This window comes from Tamandua tetradactyla, chromosome 16, assembly GCF_023851605.1.
Source record: "Tamandua tetradactyla isolate mTamTet1 chromosome 16, mTamTet1.pri, whole genome shotgun sequence".
NCBI lineage: Eukaryota > Metazoa > Chordata > Mammalia > Pilosa > Myrmecophagidae > Tamandua > Tamandua tetradactyla.
The window spans coordinates 55257507-55282110 of record NC_135342.1 but is presented as its reverse complement, the minus strand read 5'-3'; the positions used below and the strand labels follow the sequence as shown (position 1 = coordinate 55282110).

Genomic DNA, 24604 nt, shown 5'->3' with positions numbered 1-24604 from the left:
GTTTCACAGAGTTCCTTATGCAGAAGTTAAAAAATACTGAAATATGCTTTAAAACAGCCTTTAAAAGACATGTGGTTGCAATCGGATCTGGAAAGTTAACACAAAATTCAAAAGCTATAGGGGAAGAGATTAAATCATTGTTAAGACTTACTACTCAGAGTATTTTAGACACTATCAAGGATACAGAAATTTCAGCAGTCTGAGCATACTGCATTAGCACATCACTTCTCAATGCCAGAGTAAACTGTTCAGTTTTCTTTTAATTTTTGAAGGTGATAGACTTTAAAACACCAAATTAGCAAAAAGAACCTAGAGACATACTCAATGCAAATAATTAAGAACACATTAATTAAGTAAATTAGGGTACCTCTTAAAACATGCAGAAAAATAAGTTGAATTTGAGAGTAAACATAGAATGTAAAGTGAACACCGTGAGATTCTTTGTCACCAATACAGTGGGTTCCTAATTTAGCTCTGAACTTTTCAAAGGTCAAGTCAAGGAAAATAAAATCATTTACTAAATGTCCATTGTCAGTTACATTTAAAGCAGATTATCTGTTTGTAGCGATATCGAGACATATGAAAGATAACAATTGGAAGATCATTCTTGTGAATTCACCATCTTCTATCAGAGACAAGTGATAATTTCTCAACATCACATTGTTCTAACAAAAAATCATTAGATAGACCATTGCTCAGGACTATGAAGTATATAAATAATATCTTGTCCCAGCACATAGTTATGAGAAAAGATATACTGCTTAACTTTGAAAGTTGCTCCTGAAAAGAATCTCATGAAGCTTCTCTATCTTCTGTGCTTGAGTTTTCCCACCTGATTGCCAACATAGGCCTAAGAGATAAATGCACTTTATTGCAGCAAGATAAAAGGAGAGAAAATAAGAGCATGGCCTTTGGCACTAGCTTAATTTTTTAGTCCAAATGATAAGAAAAACTATCTGTGTGCATGTTTGCATGTTTGGGATTGTATGTGCGTATGTGCGTATGTGAGTATGTTTGGGATTGTGTATGTGTATAGATGTGCACAAGGCATGAGAGAGAAAGAAGACATAGTATATAAGTTATAAACTCTGCCCAATGAGCCACTGTCAGTCCATCTGATTCAATAAGATCAGCATTTCCTTCATTGAAGAAGGTGTAAAATACTGTAAAAAGGGAAAGATAGCTTTCCTTTGTGCTTTTGGTTTTCTAAGACTAAGCATCTATTATTTACTCCACATTCCACGCTGGTAGCTTATTATTTTTGTTCATGAAGGGTATTTATTAATTGAATATTTATAGAGATTGAAGCAAAAACAGCAGTTGAAGTGTTGCAGTGCTAGTGATGTGGAATGGAAAGAATGAAAGACAAGCCAATGGTTCTTGAAGGTGAAATGTAGGGAGTACAAAAGAAAAACAATCAAAGGGACTGTGCTTGGGTTAAATAGTACTATGAGGAAAAATATGGAAATTAAATTTCTCAGGGAGGATTGTAAAATATGACTGCAATTCTGTAAATATTAATGGTAATACAACCTATTAGAAAAATCCAACTTGATGTTTGAAATTTAGAGTAAACATTCAAAGAAGGGTAAATTTTGAGATAAATATTTATGAGAAAACTACACATTTTCTTGAAGAGATTATAGTGATCAGTTAGCTGAAAGAAAAACAAACAAGTATATATATATGTGTTTTTGTTTTTTTTTTCTTTTGGACATTCTCCATGCTATGTTAAGAATATGGCTCTTATTTGGAAGTGTAAAGCAGCACCTTAGAATTAATTTTTAACGGAGTAACTTTAGTAAAGGCATATAAACCTTCAGTGTTCTCAGTCTTTACATTTAAAGCATGGGAATTATGTTACCTACCTCATATCTCTTTAGTGAGGGTTAGATGAGATATAGTTACTTGAAACATGTTGTATCAGTGTTCTAGTTTGCTAGCTGCCAGAATGCAACACACCAGAGATGGATTGGCTTTTAATAAAAAGGGATTTATTTTGTTAGTTCTTCAGAGGAAAGGCAGTTAACTTTCCACTGAGGTTCTTTCTTACGTGGAAGGCACAGGATGGTTTCTGCTGGTCTTCTCTCCAGGCCCCTGGGTTCCAAAAACTTTCCCCGGGGTGACTTCTTTCTGCATCTCCAAAAGCCTGGGCTGAGCTGCAAGTGCTGAGATGAGGAATGCTAAGCTGCTTAAGCTGTGCTACGCTGCGCTCTCTCATTTAAGCACCAGCCAATTAAGTCAAACGTCACTCATTGCAGCAGACATGCCTCCTAGCCGACTGCAGATGTAATGAGCAACAGATGAGGTTCACGTACCATTGGTCCATGTCCACGGCAACAAGACTAGGTATGCTTACCTGGCCAAGTTGACAACTGAATCTAACTAACACAATCGGATATAGTATATATTCAGTTTTTGTGATGATTATGATGTTGACAATTAACAAAAGGCAAAGGCTAAAATGTCCTTATGCCAGGACTATTTAAATATGTTGAATATTTTTCTCAAATAATATTTATTATAATAATTCTGTAAGCTCTTGAGTTTCAGTTTTCTCAGCAAAAAAAAAAAGAGGCTAATTAATTTTTTTTAGTATCATCTAGGTAGCAAGTAGCAAAGTTGGGGTTCCAGATGTTGGAAGTTCCACAAAAATCATGTTTAAATCTTAATCTGTGCTCCTGTGGATATGAACCCATTTGCAAATAGGACCATTTGAAGATGTTATTAGCTAAGATGGGCCAAACTGAGTTAGAATGAGCCTTAATTCATATTATGGGAGGCTTTATAAAGACAGAAAATGCAGGCACAGTAAGGAGTAGAAATGAGAAAAAGGAAGAAGTCAAAGTCAGCAGAAACCAGAAGAACAGATACAAGGAGAGATATAAACCAATCTATGTCCCAAGACTCCCATTGCAAAACATTACTAACCCCAGGAGAAAGCATGGCCTTGACAACGTCTTGATTTTGAACTTCTAGCTTGCAAAACTGTAAAAAAAATAAATATCTGTTGTTTAAGCCAACTCACTGTGTAGTATTTGTCTTTCCAGTCCTAGAAAACTGAGACAGTTTTGACACTGGAAAGTGGGGTGCAGCTATTACAAATATGTAAAAATGTGGAAGTGGCTTTGGAATTGAGTAAAGTGTAGAGGCTGGAAGAATTTTTAGGCAGTTGGAAGAAAAAGCTGAGATGGCTTTGAAGAGACTGTCCTTAGAAATCTGGAGAGTGAAGGTATTTCTAGTGAGCGTTCAGAAATGAGAATGATAGAGAAAGTTTATATTGTCTTAATAAATACATAAATTTTCATTAGGAGAATATTGGTGGTACTATGGATTTTAAAGGTGTTTCTGGTGAGGTGTTAGAAGGATATGATGAATGTGATATTGGGAAGTTTTAAAGTGGCAGAGAATTTGGTGAAATTATGTTCTGATATTAAATGGAGGGCAGAAGTTGTAGGAGATGAGCTTGGATATTTAGCTGAGGAAATTTCTAAGCTAAGTATTGAAGGTGTAGCCTTGTTTATCTTTGCTAAGCACAAAAGATCCAGCAATTGATTATTTGGAAAATTTACAGTCTATCCAGAGAGGATGTTTTGAGACTAGGACCAAAAGTGGCTCTTTAAGGGTTCTCCCTAGACTCTCACAAAGAGAGTCCCCAAAGAACAGGGTTCCACCCTATTGTGTTACTGATCCATCCTTTGCTAAGGAGATTAGATATATGAGTCATAGATCCAGTCAGGCATCTCAGAAGAAGTCAAGATTGGAAATACAGTTATCTAGGAAGGATCAGGAGAAAATTTCTTTGATGGATGAGTTGGACCCCTATGAATGACACGCAAAGCTGACAAGGTCTTGAGAATTTTGTATGCATTGCCTGTCTTATGCATGGCATTTTGAAGTACTGCCAGCTTTGATTAAAAAGCAGGCCACAGTGGCTCAGCAGGCAGAGTTCTCACCTGCCATGCCAGAGACACAGGTTCAATTCCCAGTGCCTGCCCATGGACAAAAAAAAGGAAAGAGATGAGATGAAATGAAAGAAAAGTGATTTCAATGGTAAAACCATGAAATCAGAGATCTGAATGAAAGAGATCTCCTTGGTTGAAGAGAAAGAGAGTCTCCCAACCTGGAATTTGGATGAGGTAGCCTTTTATCCTAACGTTGAGAGGAGTATGTCCCCATCACAATGCTTGGAGAATGTGGGGCCAGTGACTCAGGTTTTGGGAGAACCTGGCCTCAGAGAAGGTAGGACCCAGGCTCCGAGGAAATATAGCCACTGCCCCAGCACATGGAAAGAGTGGGGCTGTTGTTTTAACAGGCCTGGAGGTCAAGACATTGATCCACAGGCTCTTAGACCTTGGAAGTTAATGGAGTTTGTCCTGCTGGATTTCAGACGTGTTTGGGACCTGTGATCCCTGTTGCCCTTACAATGTATCCTCACTGGAATGGGAGTCTTCCTTATGTCTGTCCTTCCACTGCATTTTGGAGGCAGAGAACTTCCTTTCTAGGATACACAAATCTACAGACAAAGAGGAATGTAGGAAAGACATATCTTTTTGGAATCCAGAGGATGGACTATTGGGGGAGCAAATCAGTTAGTCCACAAAATACATGTTCAAATCTTCACCCGTGCACCTGTGTATGTGTAAACCTATTTGTAAGTAGGACCATTTGAAGATATTATTAAAGCTGAATCAGGGTAGAACAAAATCCATATCGCTGGAAACGTAAAAAAAGGACATTCAGAATGCAGTTAGTTATAGAAACCAGAAACAGGAAGAAACCAGAGTCAACAGAAAATAGGAGAGCAGACACAAAGAGAGAGAAAGAAATCACAACATTTCAGAGAACTGCCATCACCAAAACTACCAGCTCCGAAGAAAGCCTGGTCTAACTGACATGTTGATTTTGAACTTGTAGTTTTCAAAACTTGAGAACACAAATGTTTGATGTTAATCCAGTAATCCAAATAACGCAAATATTGTGTGGTATTTGTGATAGCCGCCCTGGTGATAAAAGACACTAGATTAGATCTGTTCGTGCAAGCACTTTACCCTTTCCACTCTCCAGGAGTTGCAATTCACCTCATTCAGGCTGAGGAAGAGATGTAAACACATACAAAACCTTAAGTGTAATGCCACTTTATGTAAAATATAAATTTTGCAGTGTTTTTTGAATAAGATAAAGCATAAAATGTAAGTTCCTTGCGTGAGTGTCATGCGTTAACCATTTACTTTTTTTTCTTTTTACTTTTCCCTATCATCATAACTAAGAAGGTACATTTTTCCTCTGTGAATGAAGAATGAATCTATGAAGTAGAAATAAGATAGTGAAGCGAAAAGGGAGTATTAGATAACATATTTGAGGCCATCCATTTCATACATGGGAAATAAGGTTTCATTCCATTACTTGCATGGTGGAAATTCTACAGGACAGTACTTATCCATCTGTGTTTAACCAAAGTAGAATATTGGAGAGTAGCCATGATAGCTAACTAAATTATAAATCTTTAAGCATAGCTATGGGTGTTAACTATGAATTTATAGCATGGTTATGATTATTTGATATGTGTTTTAGAAGTACTTTCATATATTTTTAAAATATTTGAAGATTTTTGAGGTTTGGATTTAATCAGTTATCAAAAAGAGGAGTTTGATATATTAAACACATCTGTTTGTTTTTATTCAAAAGTCAAATATTTTTCCCCTCTTGGCTTGCTTATAAATATTCAGTTCCACACAAACACAAACAAATAATTCGCCATCTCCAATGCATTCTGTATAATATACAAGGGATCAAATGATTATTACATGGTACAGTCAGAATCAAATTTTATTGCATTTATTACAAATGAAAATCATAACACGGCCCCAGCCAGTCTTCAGCAATATATTCATTGATCAGATCTTCTATTTAGAAACACATTCTTATATACACACACTCTTAAAGATTAAAGATTAGTGTTGAGATCTCTGCTATTTACATTAACCTGCAAAGATTAGAATATTATCTCTTCACACAGATGGAAATATTAAAATAAAATAAAAGATGAAAATATTAAAATGACCTGGGTTTATCCTATCCAACAAGATTCCAAGGTAAATTTTAATTGAATAAATATATTTAAAAAGATATGATACGTTATCCATTTTAACATTTTAACGACTTCCTCAATAACAAATTTGACACATGATATTGGCTGGGTTTTCAGTGTTAATGTTTAACATTTGTCTACATAACTAATAGTGAAAAATGAGCTATGTTCTACCCAAGATAACCAAAGAGATAGAGCTATGTTACATACAGCATTTATATCTTATATAGTGGATTTTATAAAAATATAAAAATAAAGCCAGTTTCATCAGGAAACGTCTTTTAATTTATTCGGAGATGGTCTTTATCAAGCTAGGCTCTAGCAACTTGTTTGCAATGTGAATTTGTGCCTTTTTAAGCATTCAAACACTTACTATTTTTCCTTTTTAAGTGGTCAGATTCCATAATCACCATGCTGAAATCCCCCTAACTAAGGGAAGTGGAAACAGACACACATGCTTTCTAGAAGAAAGTTGAGTTGCACGTTCAAAATGAAATACCCTCGATGCTGATGTTATTTTTTCCTTCCCATAGGGAACCACAGTCAGATATCTCGAGTACCTGTTGCTATTAAAGTGCTGGATGTCAATGACAACGCCCCTGAATTCGCATCCGAATATGAGGCATTTTTATGTGAAAATGGAAAACCCGGCCAAGTAAATATCTCCATGTTGTTAATGCTGAATATGTTTGTATACAACTGTCTCATATTTGATTAACCTGCATTATTGTGAGCATTTGCATCATTATTAACTGCAAAGTAGCAGTCAAGGAACACATCCAAAAGGAAGCAAAGAGGGAATGCTTTCCTTCCTCAGATGTTAAATTCCTACTTTGACCAAATCATTCCTGATGTAGAACAACCTGATGTGCCATGAACCAAGAGCCAAATCGCTACCCTAAAACATCTCACAATACAGGTCATTTTAGGGGAGATCTCAGAAGGATATGGCCTAAATTTTTACTTCAATGACAGAAAGCAAGAGAAAAGCTCATGAGGAGGGATATCTGTGTCATAACACTTAATAGTAAAGCCTAATAGTAGACAAGTGGTTTATAGGAAGTTGTAGGAAGTGAATATTGAAATCTGTAAAAATGTAGGTCTAGTTAGATAAATGTAAATAAGGTAAAACAACATGCTTTAGACATGTAAACAAATCACCTTATAATTCTGTATCCATGCAGCTTTTTAGAAACCTGCTGTCATATAACATATGTAGGGTCAAAGAAGAAAGGGGGAGGGAGGGGGGGTGAGGAAGGGAAAATAAAGAGAAATAGAGAGGGAAGAGAGGGAGGGAGAGAGCACAGGTCAGCATAACAAAGAGGGGGGGAGAGGGATGTGGCAGGGAAGAAGAGGAGGAGAAAAAGAGAAAGAAAACAATCAAGAACAAAACAAAGACCTGCTATACGTTGAATGTCAAAAATGGAGTCTATGTAAAGTTCTACAAAAACACCAATGTAACGGATTTCTTTTAACAAGGTGCTAAAGTGCTGTATGTTTAAGAAATTTATCATTTTCAACTTCCTAATTTATTTCTGGATGGTGACATTTTAATTTAAATAAACAGCAGCTGACAGCATGACACTGGAGTTGTTAATCCAACTATTCTTGTGCCTCATGTGGGTGTTAGGAATTAAACTTACTATTTGCAAGCAGCTTACCTGACAAGAATCAGATTTTTCCCCCTAAAGAAAGGAATAGCACTGTAGTATCATGCTTTTATTTAATCGCTACGAAAATCAATGTATTAACCACCCATAAAACAGTGGGCATTTTTCCTAGACAACTATTTTATATTTGAAAGATTATCATTGTTTCCACCTGTAAAAATAAGACACATGCACACATAAAGGCAAGCTAAAGTTACAATTTTAAAAATGGTTAATTATTTAAAGCATCTAGGCATTATAAATGAAAAATAAAGTGTTGTTTTCTTCAAAACAATTCAGCTAGTGATACATTTTTGTCCTAATATTCTAACATTAGTTAAACTATTTCTTAATCTCATCGTACGGCATTCCTTCCATCATATTTTTTGAGTATCATATGTGATCCTTTGAATAGGATTGGATTTATTAAATATTTGGGATTAAATATAATTTAGATAACTTGATGCATTGAGTTATCAAAGAGATTTAATCAAAATGTGGCAGATCAATTTCACAGATATGGCTCTGTGTGCCAGATTATTGTCAGGCCAATGTAACATATCACGGACTTTATAAGTAAATCATTTGAGAGAACAAAAAATCTCTCAAATGCTCTAGAATTTAAATAAATTTTCATTATTTATGGAGAATTCATCATGCAATTTCAGAGGATCAATAACATTGATATTTCAAAAATTCAACATTGGTTTCACTTGTGATATTGGCATACATGCTCCTTCATGAAGAGCTTCAGGAATCTGCAGGTTTACTTTGTGGATTTTGACTGCTTCCAAGGTTGTAATGATTCCTTAGCAATTCTTTCAATTGTCAAAAAAATTGCTTTGTTTCATCACATTCCATATGCAAGATCATAATAAAAAATTGATCCTTTGTTATATGTTTTTGCAAATCAAAAAGAATGACTTGTTCCATGAAGAAAAAATTTATGTTGTTTGTGTGTCTGCTGCACCATCTTATCCACAAATGAATCTGTTTAAGCATGTTTGTTAAAGTTCATCATTTATACGAAAGGAACATATCTTTGACTTTCAGCATCACTTTTAGACATATGGCTGAGTGATTGATGCAGTTGTTCAAACAACATTCCTGAATTGTTTTAATCTTTCGCATTACTAAGAACTCTTACTTAATCTACTGCATCATTCCTTCATCACTTATAATGACTCAACTATCTCATTTTCTATTTGATTTTTTCCAAAATTCATATTTGTTATCCACCCTAAATAGTGGCCACCTATATGAGCTCAGTGTTCATACACTTTCAATCATCCCCAATAAGACTTATGGCTGACTCACTTTGAAGTTATAATATTCATTATCAGGTGATCAAATGCTCATGAAACCCTACATGTCAAAAGCTGAATTAGCAATAAATTCATACTTATCTGAATAGTTTTCACTATTCGATGTCTGCTTTCAACAGCCTCAGAGAAGGAGTATAAGTGACTCTGAAATGTCTGGTTTACCTGGAAGGTAGGGTAGTGATTGAACTCCCTAAGAGGACCAGCTTGCTAGGAAGTGCTGCAGCTGTAGGCCATTTGCAATAATCAAGGACAGGCCATTAAAATGCCCATTTTTAATAAACTGGCTAAACAAAGAGAACCTCTGAAAAGGGATTTTTAAAATATCACACAAAATAAAAATTAACACCAAAAGGGTCAATTCTTTTGTGCTAGACTCTATTCCACTTATGTGGGTTCATCTAAACACAATCAGAATCAAAAAAAAGAAAAGGAAGATGGGTCACTTTTCTCTCATCTAGATATTTATCTGTAGTCTGCAATACAAAGACATAGCTCAACTTTGAAAGTAGAATTGGAAATTAAATATACTCCACCCATGCTCTCATGACACTTAAATTAAAGGCAAGAATTCCTTTGGATTTGTTCCTTAAAGAGATTGACAACCACCACTACAGAAAGAAATAGCTCATAATCCATATGATTCAAAATAAACATGAATGCCTTTTGACTAGTATCTTTAAAAATAATCCAGCTTTTAAATAATCAACTTGTAATATGGTGATATATCTTAGGTCAAAGGATATAAGATGATGCATGTACATCGTCAGATTCTAATTAAAAAAATAGTGTGATGTGGTCATCTACAGATTACCTGGACCTTAGTTTAACAAGATGACTAAAGTGGAAACTTTATACTTATTAATGGTCAGAAAAAAAATGAGAGTGTATACTCAGGATTCCAAAATTCAAAGCCAAAATATATGTCTGATAACTCATGTGTCTGACAGGCAGTTAGGGCTCTTTCTTCTGTTTTTTTTTTTTTTTTTTTTTTTTGCATGGGCAGGTTCTGGGAATAGAATCCAGCTCTCTAGCACAGCAGATGAGAATTCTGCCACTGAGCCACCATTGCCCATTCGGCAGTTAGGTTTTTGTCAGTCAATAAATATTCATTGAGTGCTAACCATGTGTTACAATTTGTTGGCAAGGCACTGGACTTTCACTGGCAAATTATACCTTAAACATCAGAATTTTACCCTATTGTAGTTTACTCTCTGGGAAACATTTAGGAGAATTAAAAATGATAGATTCAAGAGAAATCCCTCAAATCCTTTCTAAATGAAGGAGGCTGAAGAGATGGGAAGAAATAGAACAACCTCGATGAAAAAACCTCTTAATATAGGATAAATTCCACCAGAGACAGGGAATAACTCTCAAATGCTGAAAGGGAATCAACTGATGATAAACCATGTAATGTCTAAAGAGACTGTTAACCTGGCTGGCTGGATGGAAAAACAGGTAGCAGATGTGGAGAAACCAGTATCTTACCTTCATATGCTTGATAATGCCACACTTAGAACTAAGTATGAAAGATAAATATAGAACTTTAGGAACCAGTGTTGACCAGAGGGCCCCCATATGTGAAAAAATGAGAAGGGGAGGGCATGCAAGGTGTGGAAGCAAGGGCCTTCTAACTAGCAGGACAACACAGAACACTCCATGTTACCTCCTTATGGGAATATTTCTAGGATTTTATTTCAGATGCTAGCCTATTCCTTATAATGCATACAGAATTAAGGCAAGTTGCTTCAGATGGCTCATTGATGCAGGAATTGAACTGAAAATGCATTTCTCGGTATAAGTCAAAATTCCTTGTTTTGTCTCAAAGATTATTTAATGCTTGAGAATTAATTAGGTAACAGATTCCTTCACTTTTTTCCTTCAGGAAAGAGCTTCAGTTACTATTACTAAATTTAGTGGAATATAATTTAACCCTTATTACTATCTATACTGGTTAAGAAGTGCTATTTTTCATTAATTTGATTATTAAAATTATTTTAATCCTACTTTTTTGTATCTGACCGAATACTATATAGTTGGAAGTTTATCATCACTGTATATATAGATGATTGCCGTGCTCTTCTGGTTCATATATATATATATCTTGAGCCAATATTTGACACATAGTGGATATTCTTGAAATTTTAGAAGCATGTTTCTAATTCATTCCATTCAGAAAGGAGTATTTTGAAAATTAGTTTCTCAGATATCACCATGGAAACCCCTATTTTACTCACAGATAGGCAGCATGCAAGCTAACCTCTTCAGATGAAATTCATTCATTCACTTATTGGACAGCATTTATTGTGCATCTACAAGGTGCTGAGCACTGTAATAAAATCTGGGGAAATGATGTTAAAGGAAAACATGTCCTTTCTTATGGAGCTTGATGCGTAAGAGTGATTGTAAAAAAATAAAGAAAGATGAATAAATATTATCATTTTACATTCTGAAAAATGGGCTGAACAAAATACTAAAGCAAATAGAGAAAGTAAAAGGCAAAACAGGATCTACTCTATGTAGTGTTTTTATTTAAGCTGGATATGAAAAAATGAGAAGGGGCAGGCATGTAAGTTGTGGAAGCAAGAGCCTTCGAAGTAGCAGGACAATCCAAAGCAAGGACCCTGAAGAAAGAAAGACATGGGTTTATTAGAACAATCGAAGACATCTGTGGATAGAGCAGAATGAGCACAAATGAGATTGAAACAAAACGAGTTATATGTTCAAATAAAGTCTGTGCACACACACACACAAGATTAAGCAGGAAATCATTTAAAAGCCTGTAACAGAAAAAGATAATGGTAGTCTAATCCAAGATTGTGGCAATAGAGTTGCAGAAAAGAGATTGAGAACGCTGCATGCCTAAATAAATTAGATTATAAAGAAAGACCCAGCATGTAATCAACATCATCGTTCTAGGAGTTTGTACAAGCAACCATATTTTATAGGTTTAGCAGCAGTGACTGAAGCAGAGTAAGCATCTTACCTCAGTCTATGAAAAGTAGCAAAGATAAGTTTCAAGGTCAGTTCTCAAAGTCTTCAAATCCTTGCTCTTTCCAGGACCTCACAATGCTTTGGAATTCAACAGCCTTTGTGACACGCCTCTTAGAAAAGTAGTCAGGAGAATAAGATTTTGATTGATTGAGCATTTTTAAGGAGAAAATATTAACTATTGTGATCAATAAGACATAATTAATTAAAAAACATTTCATGAGAACTTAAATGTAAAGAATCAAAGCTTAATAAGAAAAGTAAAAATAATTATCCCTTGACATACATCAGTGATAAATGTGTCTATTCCTTTATTTATTTGGGGGGTTGGTCTTTTTATAATGAATGTGAAATAATAAAATGAAATTAGGACATTTTATAACTCATGAAAACAATAAATATGAGAGATTTAAAATTAACTTTCTTACCAGCAGGCATCTTTCAGAATCTATCTGCATACATAAGAAGAAGACAGGAATGATTTTAAAACTGAGATGAAATTGATGGCAGCAACAAAATGCATAAAATATTATTTCCATTTAATTTGGGGTAGATTAAGAAGATGGTAAATTAGTGGAATACACAAAGCTATTTTTCAAAAGATCATATGTAAAAAGCCCCTTTAAAGAGGGTCATCAGCAGAAGTATGAGTTTTAGGGTATAACTTGACAGAGGGGAATGCAGAGGGGGGAAAAAAAGCATAGTTGAAGGGATTGGAGCTATGACAATCTAAGTTTGAGTCACAGTTCTAGCATTTACTAGGTTCTTCACCTTGAGTCACAACCTCTCTTGGTTTACTCTCTCATATATTCAGATAGATAGATACATGGAGAGAGAGAGATGGATAGATAAGAATAAGTAGATGATAAAAAACAGAGATACACCAATATATTCAATAAATAACTGTAGTAGTTAGTAGCATATATTTTAATCAGCCTCATAGTCTTAAAAGCAAAATATAATTTAATAAAATTGTTTTTGTGGTTTTATTGTCATTTTTAGTATTATATTTTTATGAGTTTTATTATTTGGAGCAACACGCTATCAATAATTCTTAATAGATCCACTATTGCCCCATACTGAAATAACTTTTCCACTGATACTTCTCAGTGTTTAATTTGTCAAGGGTGAATGAAAAGGCCCATACTTCATTCCTCCCCAAGTACATTTGTGGGTTAACATAATTTTTCTTTCAAAATCACTGGAATCAACTTATAAGAGTACATCCCATCTAAATATTTTTCCAAGTCATACTTGCACCCTCTGTATGATTTGGCTGAGCATCTTACATGATTATCAATTCCACAGGTTTTATCCTGGTACCTAATCTAATTGGGATTGTTGATCCTTGGAGAAAATGGTGTGGAAGATGTTATGAAAATCTTGGGCTGTTACATACACTGATGTATTCTCTTTGCTTTCTGTTCAAGTTACTGATTAAGAATGTAGGGTATAAGAAAGGTGGGTATTGGTTTGCTTGTCTCCATGTGTTCAGGGAAGCCATATTTCTGACCACGTCCTTTTAAATAAAATTAAATTATTTTAGATAGGAGGTTTAGGCCTAGGCTTTGGAATAATGACATAAATTTGGTGAGACCTGGTATCAAAGGGAGATGCTACATCATTGAAAGGTCAGAGAGGCAAATGGTTGCAGTTCAAGCCCAAGTTAGGTGAACCATGAAGGTAGGTGAACACACCACCTTCACACAGAGCTTGAGAAAACCTGTCACCTTAGATGGAGTTTTCAAGACCAGCATTTCTCAAAGGGGATTTCTGACAAAAACTTGAATTTCAGCATGTTAATACATGGTGTGAGTACATGTAGTGTATGTGTGTGTGTCATTTTTACCTAATAAAGTTGGGAAGCACTGAATTAAACAAAGTTAAACAATGTTATCCTTTATTGTTTCAACTATAAGATTTACTTGTCTTTATAAATACATAAACTCCAAGATGGATATATGGTATTAAATATTTACCAAACATAATTAATTAAAAAATCTTTCAAATCTCCCTCAGGAAAAAAAAAAATAGAGAGAGCTAGTGGTAAGGGGACCTAGCTGGGGGACTCTTGCTCCAGAGGGTTAAAGCAAAAGGACACATTCTTGACCCAAAAAGCAATGTTTATAACTTCAAGGAGGCATCATGATATATTCCTAAGTATAATAGAGTGGGGGATTAATACAGGGAGGGGAAGAAAGTAAGACTGTAAAGGGGTTTGGGCTTCCACTAAGCTGTAATGAAAACTGTGGATCTTACCCTACTAATGATAGTTTGCTACCAAAGGAATTTTAGAGCAGGGCAAAATGTAGAGTAGTGTTCTTTTTTAATGTTAATTTCAGCTCTGTACATGTGAGACATGCAGTGCCCAGCAAAAAAATTAAGGTCCTTCTGGACCTGGTAAATGCAAACTTTGTATATGTATATTCTTCAAGAGCCCTTGCTTTATATTATTTTACACTTTGCCTATGTTTCAAAAAGGCTAAGGCTAGTCAAAAGCCTTACTGAAGAAAACCCCTTAAGCTCTACTGGAGACTTAGAAACTCACAAGCACTAAATATCTTCCAAGAAGTCTGATGACTTCACTTAGTGTTTGAAACAGGTATATAGAATTATGCCTATATCCTCCTTTAGCATTTCTATAGTCAGACTTCTAAGTTATGTGCTCTGAACAGTCAACTAATACTTTTTAAAGATAAGGGTGCATTATGAAAAAAATGGTGCTGTGGGAAAGCAATCTACACGTTTAGGAAAAATATTTCAGTAGAGATTGTAATGCCATGTAAATTATCAAAAATACCTAGATAGCACACTTTGAAAGGGTACAATCTGTGGTTTTATTTGAATAGTATTGTTCAGCTTTTTAAACAACTATAAATAATTATTAATAATTGTGTGGATTTGTGTACAATTTTTTAAATACTTACTTTTCCCCCTTCCTCAATGATTTGTCCTATAGGCATAATTTCTATTTTCAAGGACTCCTCTTTTAAGGAAATATTCTTAACCTATTTTGTTTTTGTTTTATGTGGTTGTGTGTCGTTCATAACATGATAAAATCTATGAAATTTCCTCATATTAGGTAGGGGGATATATAGAAAACCAAACTTGTGCTCTTATCTCTACAACTCTTTTTACTCCACCCACTCATTTATCCCCTTCATTTATCCTTCCAACTCGCATCATGACAGAAGGACTTTCTAGAAAAGAATGATTTAGTTTTGCCTGAGAAACTGACAGTGTGCTTCGATTGCAAATATTATTTTGGCTATCATTGCTGAGTTTTTCCAAGAGAAGTGATGTATCATTCCAAAGATTAAACTAATAGAGTGCTCTCAGCTTGTCCACACTCAGAGAGAAAGAACTTCTGAAGGTTCATTTTGTTGTGCATGTCTTTCAGAATCAAAAAGGAACCTTCGTATTCATAAAGCAAGGTGCATGAGCAGCAGGGATAGGTGAACTAATCATTAATTACTCTCCAAAATAATGACCGTCTAAACCCAAACTAACTTAAATGCACATACAAAGGTATGCATACCAACCCAAATTTCTCAACAGCCTGAGACATTTTGGGGGTAGGAGACAGGGAGTTTCTAATCAGATGTATCTGGGATCGGAGATTATTCATAATATCTTTTATGCAATAGGGTGCTGACAAATCTCTAAATACCTACATTTCAAGGTTATGTGAGGATTAGTGATAATGCAAATAAAGCCCTTGGCATCATTCACATATGTATCAATTCATTCATTCAGCCAGTACTTAATAAATAAACACCATGTATTAGAAACTCTGCTAATATCAGTGTGGTTAAACATCAAACAAACAAACAGACAGAAACACACATAATTGATCGTGCTTGAAACTCAAGAACAAGCCAATGGTTTATATATAAGAAATCATAGGAAATATTCTAATGGCTACCATGATATCTCTATGCTTTTTAATAGTCTACATGCTCAGAAATATATTTGTTTGCTGGCTGCTTGCATTTTCAGTCGTTAATTATAATAATAGCTTACTTCTATGAAATATTTTTGAATTCATGTAAAATAGTCCAAAATAAAACTTAATAAACTCTATTAATGAGAACAATCTGTTTTAGGTTTGTAATTATTGATCAATGATAGATCATTTTAAAAATCAATCATAATTATGATCTGGTCCCACAATACTCAAAATAGTTTTCCAAGTTTCATGTCTTAGGAAGCTTCTTGAATTTCAAATCAGTAGTCTTAAGAGACAGAACTGTGTCTGGTCCCATAGAAATCCAGGTATGGCCCTGGAATTGATTCTAACACCCTAAATATGCTTTGTTTTTCTCATAGTGAGATACATTTTGCCTCAGCTTCCTATGAAATTGATCCACAATGAATTATCAAACATTGGATTTCTCAGTTGCATCCGAGCTTTACAGTAGAAAGGAAGGTATTTAAAATAAAAGACAGGGATATACATCAAAAAATCTGTGACCTCTCCAAAATTGTCTTTTCCATGAAACCGTTGTCCAATTGTTTAAAAATTCAACTGAGGTCTTAGTAGTTCACAGTGTTAAATAAGTGCAGTTTCCATTTTCTGTCCACTCAGTTTGCCTTTAAAATCTGCTTCTGTAGAGATACACTTCATTGAATAAATCTGTTCCTCTTTTTCTTCTACAATTTAAAGTCAAGTTTATTCAGGTGTTATTACATCAAGGAAAATTCCAGCCTTATTAATATAGGTATCTTAATGAATTTTAATGGCATAAAATCCTTCATCCTGTCTACTGGGAATCTTCTTTTAGATAAAATGCCCAGGCAGTGACCATTTACATTGAAATAAAATGAAGTGTCAAACATGGACTAAACCAAAGTCTTAACCAGAGCTAGCTCATGGGATATTTGGAAAAAGATTTAAAGATTCACAATTTCAATCACTTTTTCCCCAACACATCATGCCTTGAACTTGACTTGAACTTGACAAAGTAAACTGCTCTAATAAATAATAATGAGGGAGTGGTGAATATCAATCTTTTCCCTAAACTCAAAAGAGAGGTTTTCAGACTTGAGGGTGCATTGGAATTAAGCAAAGAGCAGTTTAAAATGCTGATTGCTAAGCCCCTGATGTGGTAGTACTGGGATGAGGCTGGAGTAATTTCATGCCTAACAAGCTCTTGGCTTAAGTAAATGGTGGAAAAAACATATTCACTATAAGCTTTTCAGATGCATGAACTAAACGATTGCAACTTTTGATTGGTGATGGTAACTTAGCTAATCAGGTAACTCCAAACTGAATACACTAGTCACAATCCATGAGCCTTTTTAAGACAGATTATAGTGAAATATTATAAAGGGTATTACTTATGAGAGATCTATCCACAAAGTATGCTACAGGAATGAATTTAATTATAAGACTGATTTCTACCCTGGAAACCAAAAGTATCTTCCCATTGTTTGCCTCCTACTTCACATGCATTCACAGACTTCGAGAGTCACTTCAATAGTTGTGCTTGAGAATAGAAGTCCTATCGATACAAGATATGGACATAGGGGAAGAGGTTGTTAAACCTACTCACGTTTAACTTTTTTCCCCTCTCTATCCTAAGTAACTACCTCAAATAAGGCTCTTGGCAAAGACGGTCATTCCTTTGATTTTCTACAAGGAAAACCTAGGACAGTTGTCCCTAGGGGAAAGTGGTCAACTAATATTTTTTTATGTTATTTGTACATGTGAGCTTTCAACAGAACAGTTAACCATTTGCACTCTCATTTGTGTTTACTTCAACCAAAGTGTAACCTCTGGGCCTCTCCCTGTACATAAATGAACAAGGCAAATATTTTGGATGTTTGGATAGTCTGAGTACAATGCCATTTAAAAAAAATCTGGTCAGGTTGGATCCATGTAGGGGTAAGATCAAAGCTGTTAAACTTATGAAAGTGCTACATCATAAACAAATGGTAGTGACCCTAATAAAAGCAGTAATAATAATGATGATTCGATTAACATGTACGGAACATTTACTAGACACCTAAATTTGCATGTATTACCTCCTCAGTAATCAAAAAAAAAAACTCTATGGGAAAATGTACTCTTTCTAGTGGTATTTTGGGCACATAAAGAAACTGAATTTCAGAAAGAATTAAGTAATTCCCTCAATGTACACAATGAGTAAGGGCAAAACTGACTTCTTTGCAGCCAAATGATTCCAGAATTCATCTTCTTAATGTCTACATGAGTTATATTGTGTATATTGTGTATCCTGTCAATCAAGCTAAGTACAACGATATCTAGTTATAAGGCATTGAATACTGTCCTTAACGAAAGCAGAACACCTCTAAGGTAGGAATAGACTCTGTTTGCACTCAATAACCTTACGGCATTGCTTAATACAAGGCATGTGCTCATTTCATCGCAAAACTTATAGATGATAAAAGTTTTCTGCAACGTGATTCTTACAAATTACAAAGCAATGGATTCCCTTTCATAAAAATAAGTGTGCCATTGTTTTCCTTTCATATTGAAAGTGACAAATTTGAGTGGAACCTAATCGTTCAAACAGCCATAATATAAGAGAAACCATCATGTCATCATCTCCATTTCATAAAATTGAAGGCATTTCCCTCTTACTATTTTTTATGGGAAATCTATTAATGCTAGTTTCCAGAGGCACTTTTTTGTAAAAATTATGTTGTCGTTATTGACAATATAAACATAAGATAAATTTTTTACTACATTATTTGTGGGCTAGTTTTCATATTGAAGCAATTAATATCATACAATCATAAATATGAATTATTAAGACAATTCCCTGACATCCCAAGAAGTAACTTAACAGTAAGTTACTGCAACTTTGTAATGAAACAAGAATGCTCAACCATGCCAATTCCACATGTCTGTACTACCAAACAGCTCTCGACACAGTGGTAATTCTTCTAATCCCTATAATTTATTCGTCTCAGGATACACTCCAAAGCATTTTTGCATGCGTTATCCGCTAGCTTTAAAAACAGCATTCATTACTGGGGGGGGGGGGTGGAACAGATGCAACTTGACAGAGAGGTTTGTTGCAAGTGTTCTGTGGAGCACTTTATTTGGCAAACACTTATAATCTGATGAGGAAAATGAAAAAAGAGTTGTGAAGATTGAAGATTTAAGTCCATTGCCTTCAATATCCTCCCAAGAGCCACACTGTAATCACTTTGTACCAATTTCAAAACTCATTTTAAGTGTACCTATATACTCAAATTGAAAAGAAATCTGTAATTGCTCAGAAAAATTTTCAAATACACTAAAATTTGCAGACACCAAAAGGACAGAAAGGGTAATGAGCTTACTTTTCGCCTATTTATCAAAGCTGAGATTTTAAAGTGATGAATGTGTCTCATTGTTCTTGTCACAAACCATCCAGGACAACTTAGAAAGCTGAAAAAGTGGCCTTAGTACTACAAAATCAGACGATGAGAGGGTATCACTCAGATTCTAAAGGCAGTACAAGCCTTCTGATGTCATCAGAAATGCTGACGTCAAGTTTTATATTACAGGTCATTCAAACAGTGAGTGCCATGGACAAGGATGATCCCAAAAATGGACATTATTTCTTATACAGTCTCCTTCCAGAAATGGCCAACAATCCAAATTTCACCATCAAGAAAAATGAAGGTAAATATGTTAGCTTTGTGAAACAGGGTAGAGCATAAATTGAAAAATAGCATATAATTTCCTAATGTGACTTAAAATTATTTTTGTTCACCCATGAGCTGTTGAAATTCAGTTTATCTGCTGAATGACATGGTAATTACATCACTTCTACCTTTCCAATATTGAAACAATAGATAAGAAAGCCATTAATGTGAAAATTACTTTTATCCCGGGAAATGCCTCAATCACCTTACTTTAAAAATTGAAGAGAAGGATTTAACCATGTGAAAGTTACAGGAATTCTTAGAAACTGAGATATCTGTTAGAGGAGGAACTGGCTCACAATTTGCAGTTGTTAAGTTTTAATTGAATGTTTACAGAGTCTTTAGGGAAAGACTATTCTAATTTTGCCTGATTTGTGGATACACATTAGAGGTATTTGTTTTAAGCCTGAACCAACTTTGACAATAGTAATTAGAACAGAAAAACCTTCTTGAAGGACACTCTTTATCAGTATTATTTTGGAGCTAATATGAGCTAATTTTATTAAGTCTTTCAGTTACGGAGAATATTTAATCCATTTCATTATATCCTAAAGACCAAACGTGGACTAACAATTTCCCTTAACTATTGTCTACAACATATGAAGGTCATTGATCATTTTCTTTTAAAGTTTATATCATCTATATATTTTCTTCCCTAAGCTTCTATATATTTAACAAGTTTTTTTAATGCTTATTTTGGCCAGATATATTTAGTTATAGCTATTTTAGAATAATATTCAGATAAATGTGTTGTCTCAAGCTGTCTGCAAGCATTACTATAGGGATTGATTTAGATTTCTGAATAGCCTATATAAAAACTATATTCAGTTAGAAGAGAAAAATTCGGTTCATGACAACTCTCTGGATCATCTGCTCTACTCAAAGGAGAAAGTGAATTTTGATAAACATTTCTTTATGAAATAAAATAAAAAACATTTCATGACTCTTGTTAAATAAATTATGGGCTTAACTTGAAAAATAATGCTACTTAGTTTTTTGGGATGCTTTGATAAAAGGAAATAGGAAAGTTGTTATGTGCATATGTACGTATACACACAGATACATACATATATATACATATACATATATATATATATATATATATAATTCATTCTGCTGATTTTGACTGTTATAAACACTAAGGTGCCAAAATTTGATCTTTCTCCACAATGGGGGAGTACTCATTTATTAGCCATCACGAATTAGGAAGCCTAATCCAAATACATTGTCTTTGTTACTCTATTAACATTGGTGAGATTTCTTTTTTAATGAAAGTCACATGAATATATCTAAGATGAAAGTACCTTTGAAAATCCCAAACTGAACTGAAAGTTTGTGTTTACGGGATGGCCCATGATTATTTTGCATGGGTGCTGATAAGCATCAGTCATTACTTTAGCATACAACATGCCCTACATTAAAAAATATCACTTGAAACAATATTTTCCTAAACCAAAGCTCAGGAACTCCCTGGTATTTCTTGTACATACCACAAAATATGCCAGTTATGGGTGTGACCTATGGAAACTGTATATAAACATATGTTTAATGAGTGAAAAGGTATTATCGTGTATCAGGGGAAATGTGGTTTTGTACCATATTTATTATACCTTAATACTTCTAAAGAGGAGAATTTAGTCCTTCAGTGAATGAATTTCATACTAATTGCACATGTATTTTCTCTAATTTGTGAAATTATAAAGTAGACAGTGTTGTATTCTTGGGAAACCCCTTCTGCCCCATTGATCTCCTCACCCATTTCAACACACCCTGTACTAGAATGTTTAAAGTCATGTGGATTAATTTTTATTTTGAAACTAGAAAATGGTGTACAGGAAAATTTCAAACCAGCACAGATATGACATATCCTTAAGAATGATCCATGTACATTTTTGAGGAATGTGTATTGGGTTGCTTTTGGGTGAAGCTTTCTATATATGCTATTAGGTCTACTTGATTTAGAGTATCATTCAAGACTTCTATTTCTTGTTGATCTTCTGTCTAGAAGTTCTATTTGTTACTGAAGGTGATGTATTAAAGTGTCTCACTATTAGTATAGAACTGTCAATTCCTCCCTTCAGATTGACAGTATTTACTTCATTATTTTGTGGCTCTGCTGTTAGGTACATATATATTTATAATTGCTACATCTTCTTGTTGAATTGAACCCTTTATCAATATATAATGACTTTCTCTGCCCTTGTAACTGTTTTATGTTTTAATTCTATTTTAACTGATAGTATAGCTACCCCGACTCTCATTTGGTTACTATTTGCTGGGTATTCGTTTTTCCCATCCTTTTACTTTCAACTTACTTATGTCTTTGAATTTAAGCTGAGTCTCTTGTGGACAGCATATAATTGGGTCATGTTTTTTATGCATTCTGCCAATCTCTGCATATGACTGGAGAGCTTCAAGCATTTACATTTGAAGTCAATACTGATAATGAATGACTCTCTTCTGACATTTTGCTATTTAATCTGTGGAAGACTTGTGCCGTTTTTGACCCTCAATTCTTCTGTTGATGCCTACTTGTTAATTATGTGATTTTTGTTGTATAGTGCCATGTTGAGTACCTTTTCCTTTCTATCTGGATGCATTTTTTATGTATTTTCTTTATAGTTAGCATGGGGCTAATATTTATCATCCTAAATATGTAACAATCATATTTGATTTGGCACCAAGCTGACTTCAATAATACACACATACACCATTCCTCCTACCTTTTTTCATAACTCTTAAAAATGTATTTGTATTTTCCTTCATTTCGTTAAGCATATCAAAAATAATTTCTTTAAATATTTTATCTGATATGTCCACAGTCTGGGCTTCTTCATTTATGCTTTTGGGATTTTTATCCTCTTCCTTTGGATAGGCCATCAGTTCTTACTTTTGTTCTGTTTATTTTGTAATCTTTTGTTGTGCACTGTATATTTTAATGTTTTAAAATATTAACTCTGGGATTTATTCCCTGAGAATTCTGTTTCTTTGGTCTATAACCAGTTGGAAATATCACAGTGATTTTTTTTGGTGTGCCAGCTCTCATATCAGGAAAGTCTGCCCAAGTGAATGCTTAGTGCAGTCCTCCTTGTATTTTCTATGCCTGGGTCTTGTCCTAGCTTTATGCTTGCTAGTGGCCTTAGGAGCTCCTCTCCTTATAGGAGCTTGAATGTTCCTTCTATTTTCCAGGGGACAGATCTTCTCTCTCCCCCAGGTGTTCCATTGCCAGACTTAAAGCCACTCATTCTTTGCCTCAGGCTATCTGCTTCAGTTGTTCCTAATACTTCTTTCCTTGTCTCTAGCTGCTTTACCCTGGATGAAAAATTCTGGGAGGGGGCATGCTAAAGAGGAATTTCCCAAGTCAGTCTTTCTCAGCCAGAATAAAGCCAGGGACCCAAAAAGGAGTGCCAGCTTGCCCTAAACTGCCCTGGAGAGAGGATAAGTGAGGGGCACACCAAGAGCTTCTTCTGGGGCTCCCCAAACACTGTTCTATCTTGATTTTCCCAGCAAATTCAACCCTTCCATTCTCTTCTACAGCTGTGAAGAAGTGTCTTGTTTGTAAGTCTCTTCTGCAATCTTTGTGAGTTGGAAGAATGACCACACACAAAGCTGGACCACCACTGATCCAAAGTAACTAATCAAAAGCCACATCAGCAATTGGCCCGAGACTGCGCCACATGTTGAGAAAGTAGATTTTTATGGCCCTTTTATTGCACCAGGGGCCAAACCTGTTGTAAAAGTGGGGGCTGCGTAATGGTAAGCACTGCACAGAAAGAGCACTTACTGGTGTTTTCTGGAATTACTAGTTTCTTTCTCCCACTCTTCCCTGCACAGTGTTCCACTGGACTTGAATTCCCAAAGAGTTGGCTCAGAGAGCTCCTGCCTGTTTAATAGTTTGTTCTGGTGGAGGCACTGATTCCTGGGGCTTCCCCTTTGCTAACTCCCCTCCCCTCAATCCTCCTCCAACTCATTGTGACTCTTTGCTTAAGACCCACATATTCAACACATTCTCCTTAGAATAAATCATGAACCTGCAGGCCTTTGAGCTAGAAATGTGAGATATATACACCATTTCCCTTATCCTAGATCAGAAATTCATGGATTTTGCTCCATAGACTACTATTGTTTTGACATCTCGAAGACACAGTGAAAAAAACATTTTATTTCTTTTAAATATATAGAGACAATTAGGTTATAGTATGTCAAATTTAAAATTAGATAGATAGTAGATAGATAGATAGATAGATAGATAGATAGATAGATAGATAGATAGTAGGTTGTTCTTTGAGCCCGTTAATGATGAAACCACACAAAAGTAATCACAATATCCAAAAAGTACACAATATTTATTTTAAAGATACTGTTAAGAACCATGAAAAATAGAACAAAAGGTATAATCATATATAGAATTTTTCCTTAGTGATACGAATATTAAAATGGTCTATAGCTGATGTGTCTCCACTGATAGCATTATGATTTACAAATTCCATCCCATCAGAACTCAGTTAACATTTGGAGATATCCAATATGTTTGATTCATAATTGATGGAGAAATGACCCTCCTATTTAATTAGCTATTTAAAGGAGATGGTGTCAGTATTTGGAATTTCCTAAGTAACTTGTAGCAATGTCTTTAAACTCAAAGTTATCGTCATCTTTCTCTTCTCTCACATAGATGGGTCTTAATGAAATATTCAGCCAACTAATTCATAATTAAACAAACAAAACAAGATAGAAATTAGATGTCTCATTTTTTACACACTTGAGAGATTTTTTGAATATATGAGAATCCTCTTTCTGCCAGAATAGGAAAGTAACCTTCAAAACTGATAAAGGTAGAGACAAAGGTAAAAAAAAATATATGATGAGCCATTCATATCGCATGTACT

General features: G+C 34.7%; 1 protein-coding gene and 1 long non-coding RNA gene across 3 annotated transcripts in view; one reads left to right on the top strand and one right to left on the bottom strand.

Annotated features, from left to right (window-relative positions):
* CDH8 (cadherin 8) overlaps positions 1 to 24604 on the top strand; it is a 347818-nt gene that overhangs the window by 263547 nt on the left and 59667 nt on the right. The window contains exons 8-9 of one of the 2 annotated variants that reach the window (XM_077132617.1): positions 6625 to 6746; positions 19575 to 19692. In XM_077132617.1, coding sequence (XP_076988732.1) covers positions 6625 to 6746; positions 19575 to 19692 — 240 coding nt within the window. The remainder of the gene's footprint in view (positions 1 to 6624; positions 6747 to 19574; positions 19693 to 24604) is intronic. The other variant, XM_077132616.1, reaches the window with a different exon arrangement.
* Positions 11577 to 12139, bottom strand: LOC143659540 (uncharacterized). The gene is made up of 2 exons (XR_013163599.1): positions 12049 to 12139; positions 11577 to 11686 (listed from the first exon to the last, which is right to left on the bottom strand). It is a non-coding gene; the product is annotated as an uncharacterized LOC143659540 (long non-coding RNA).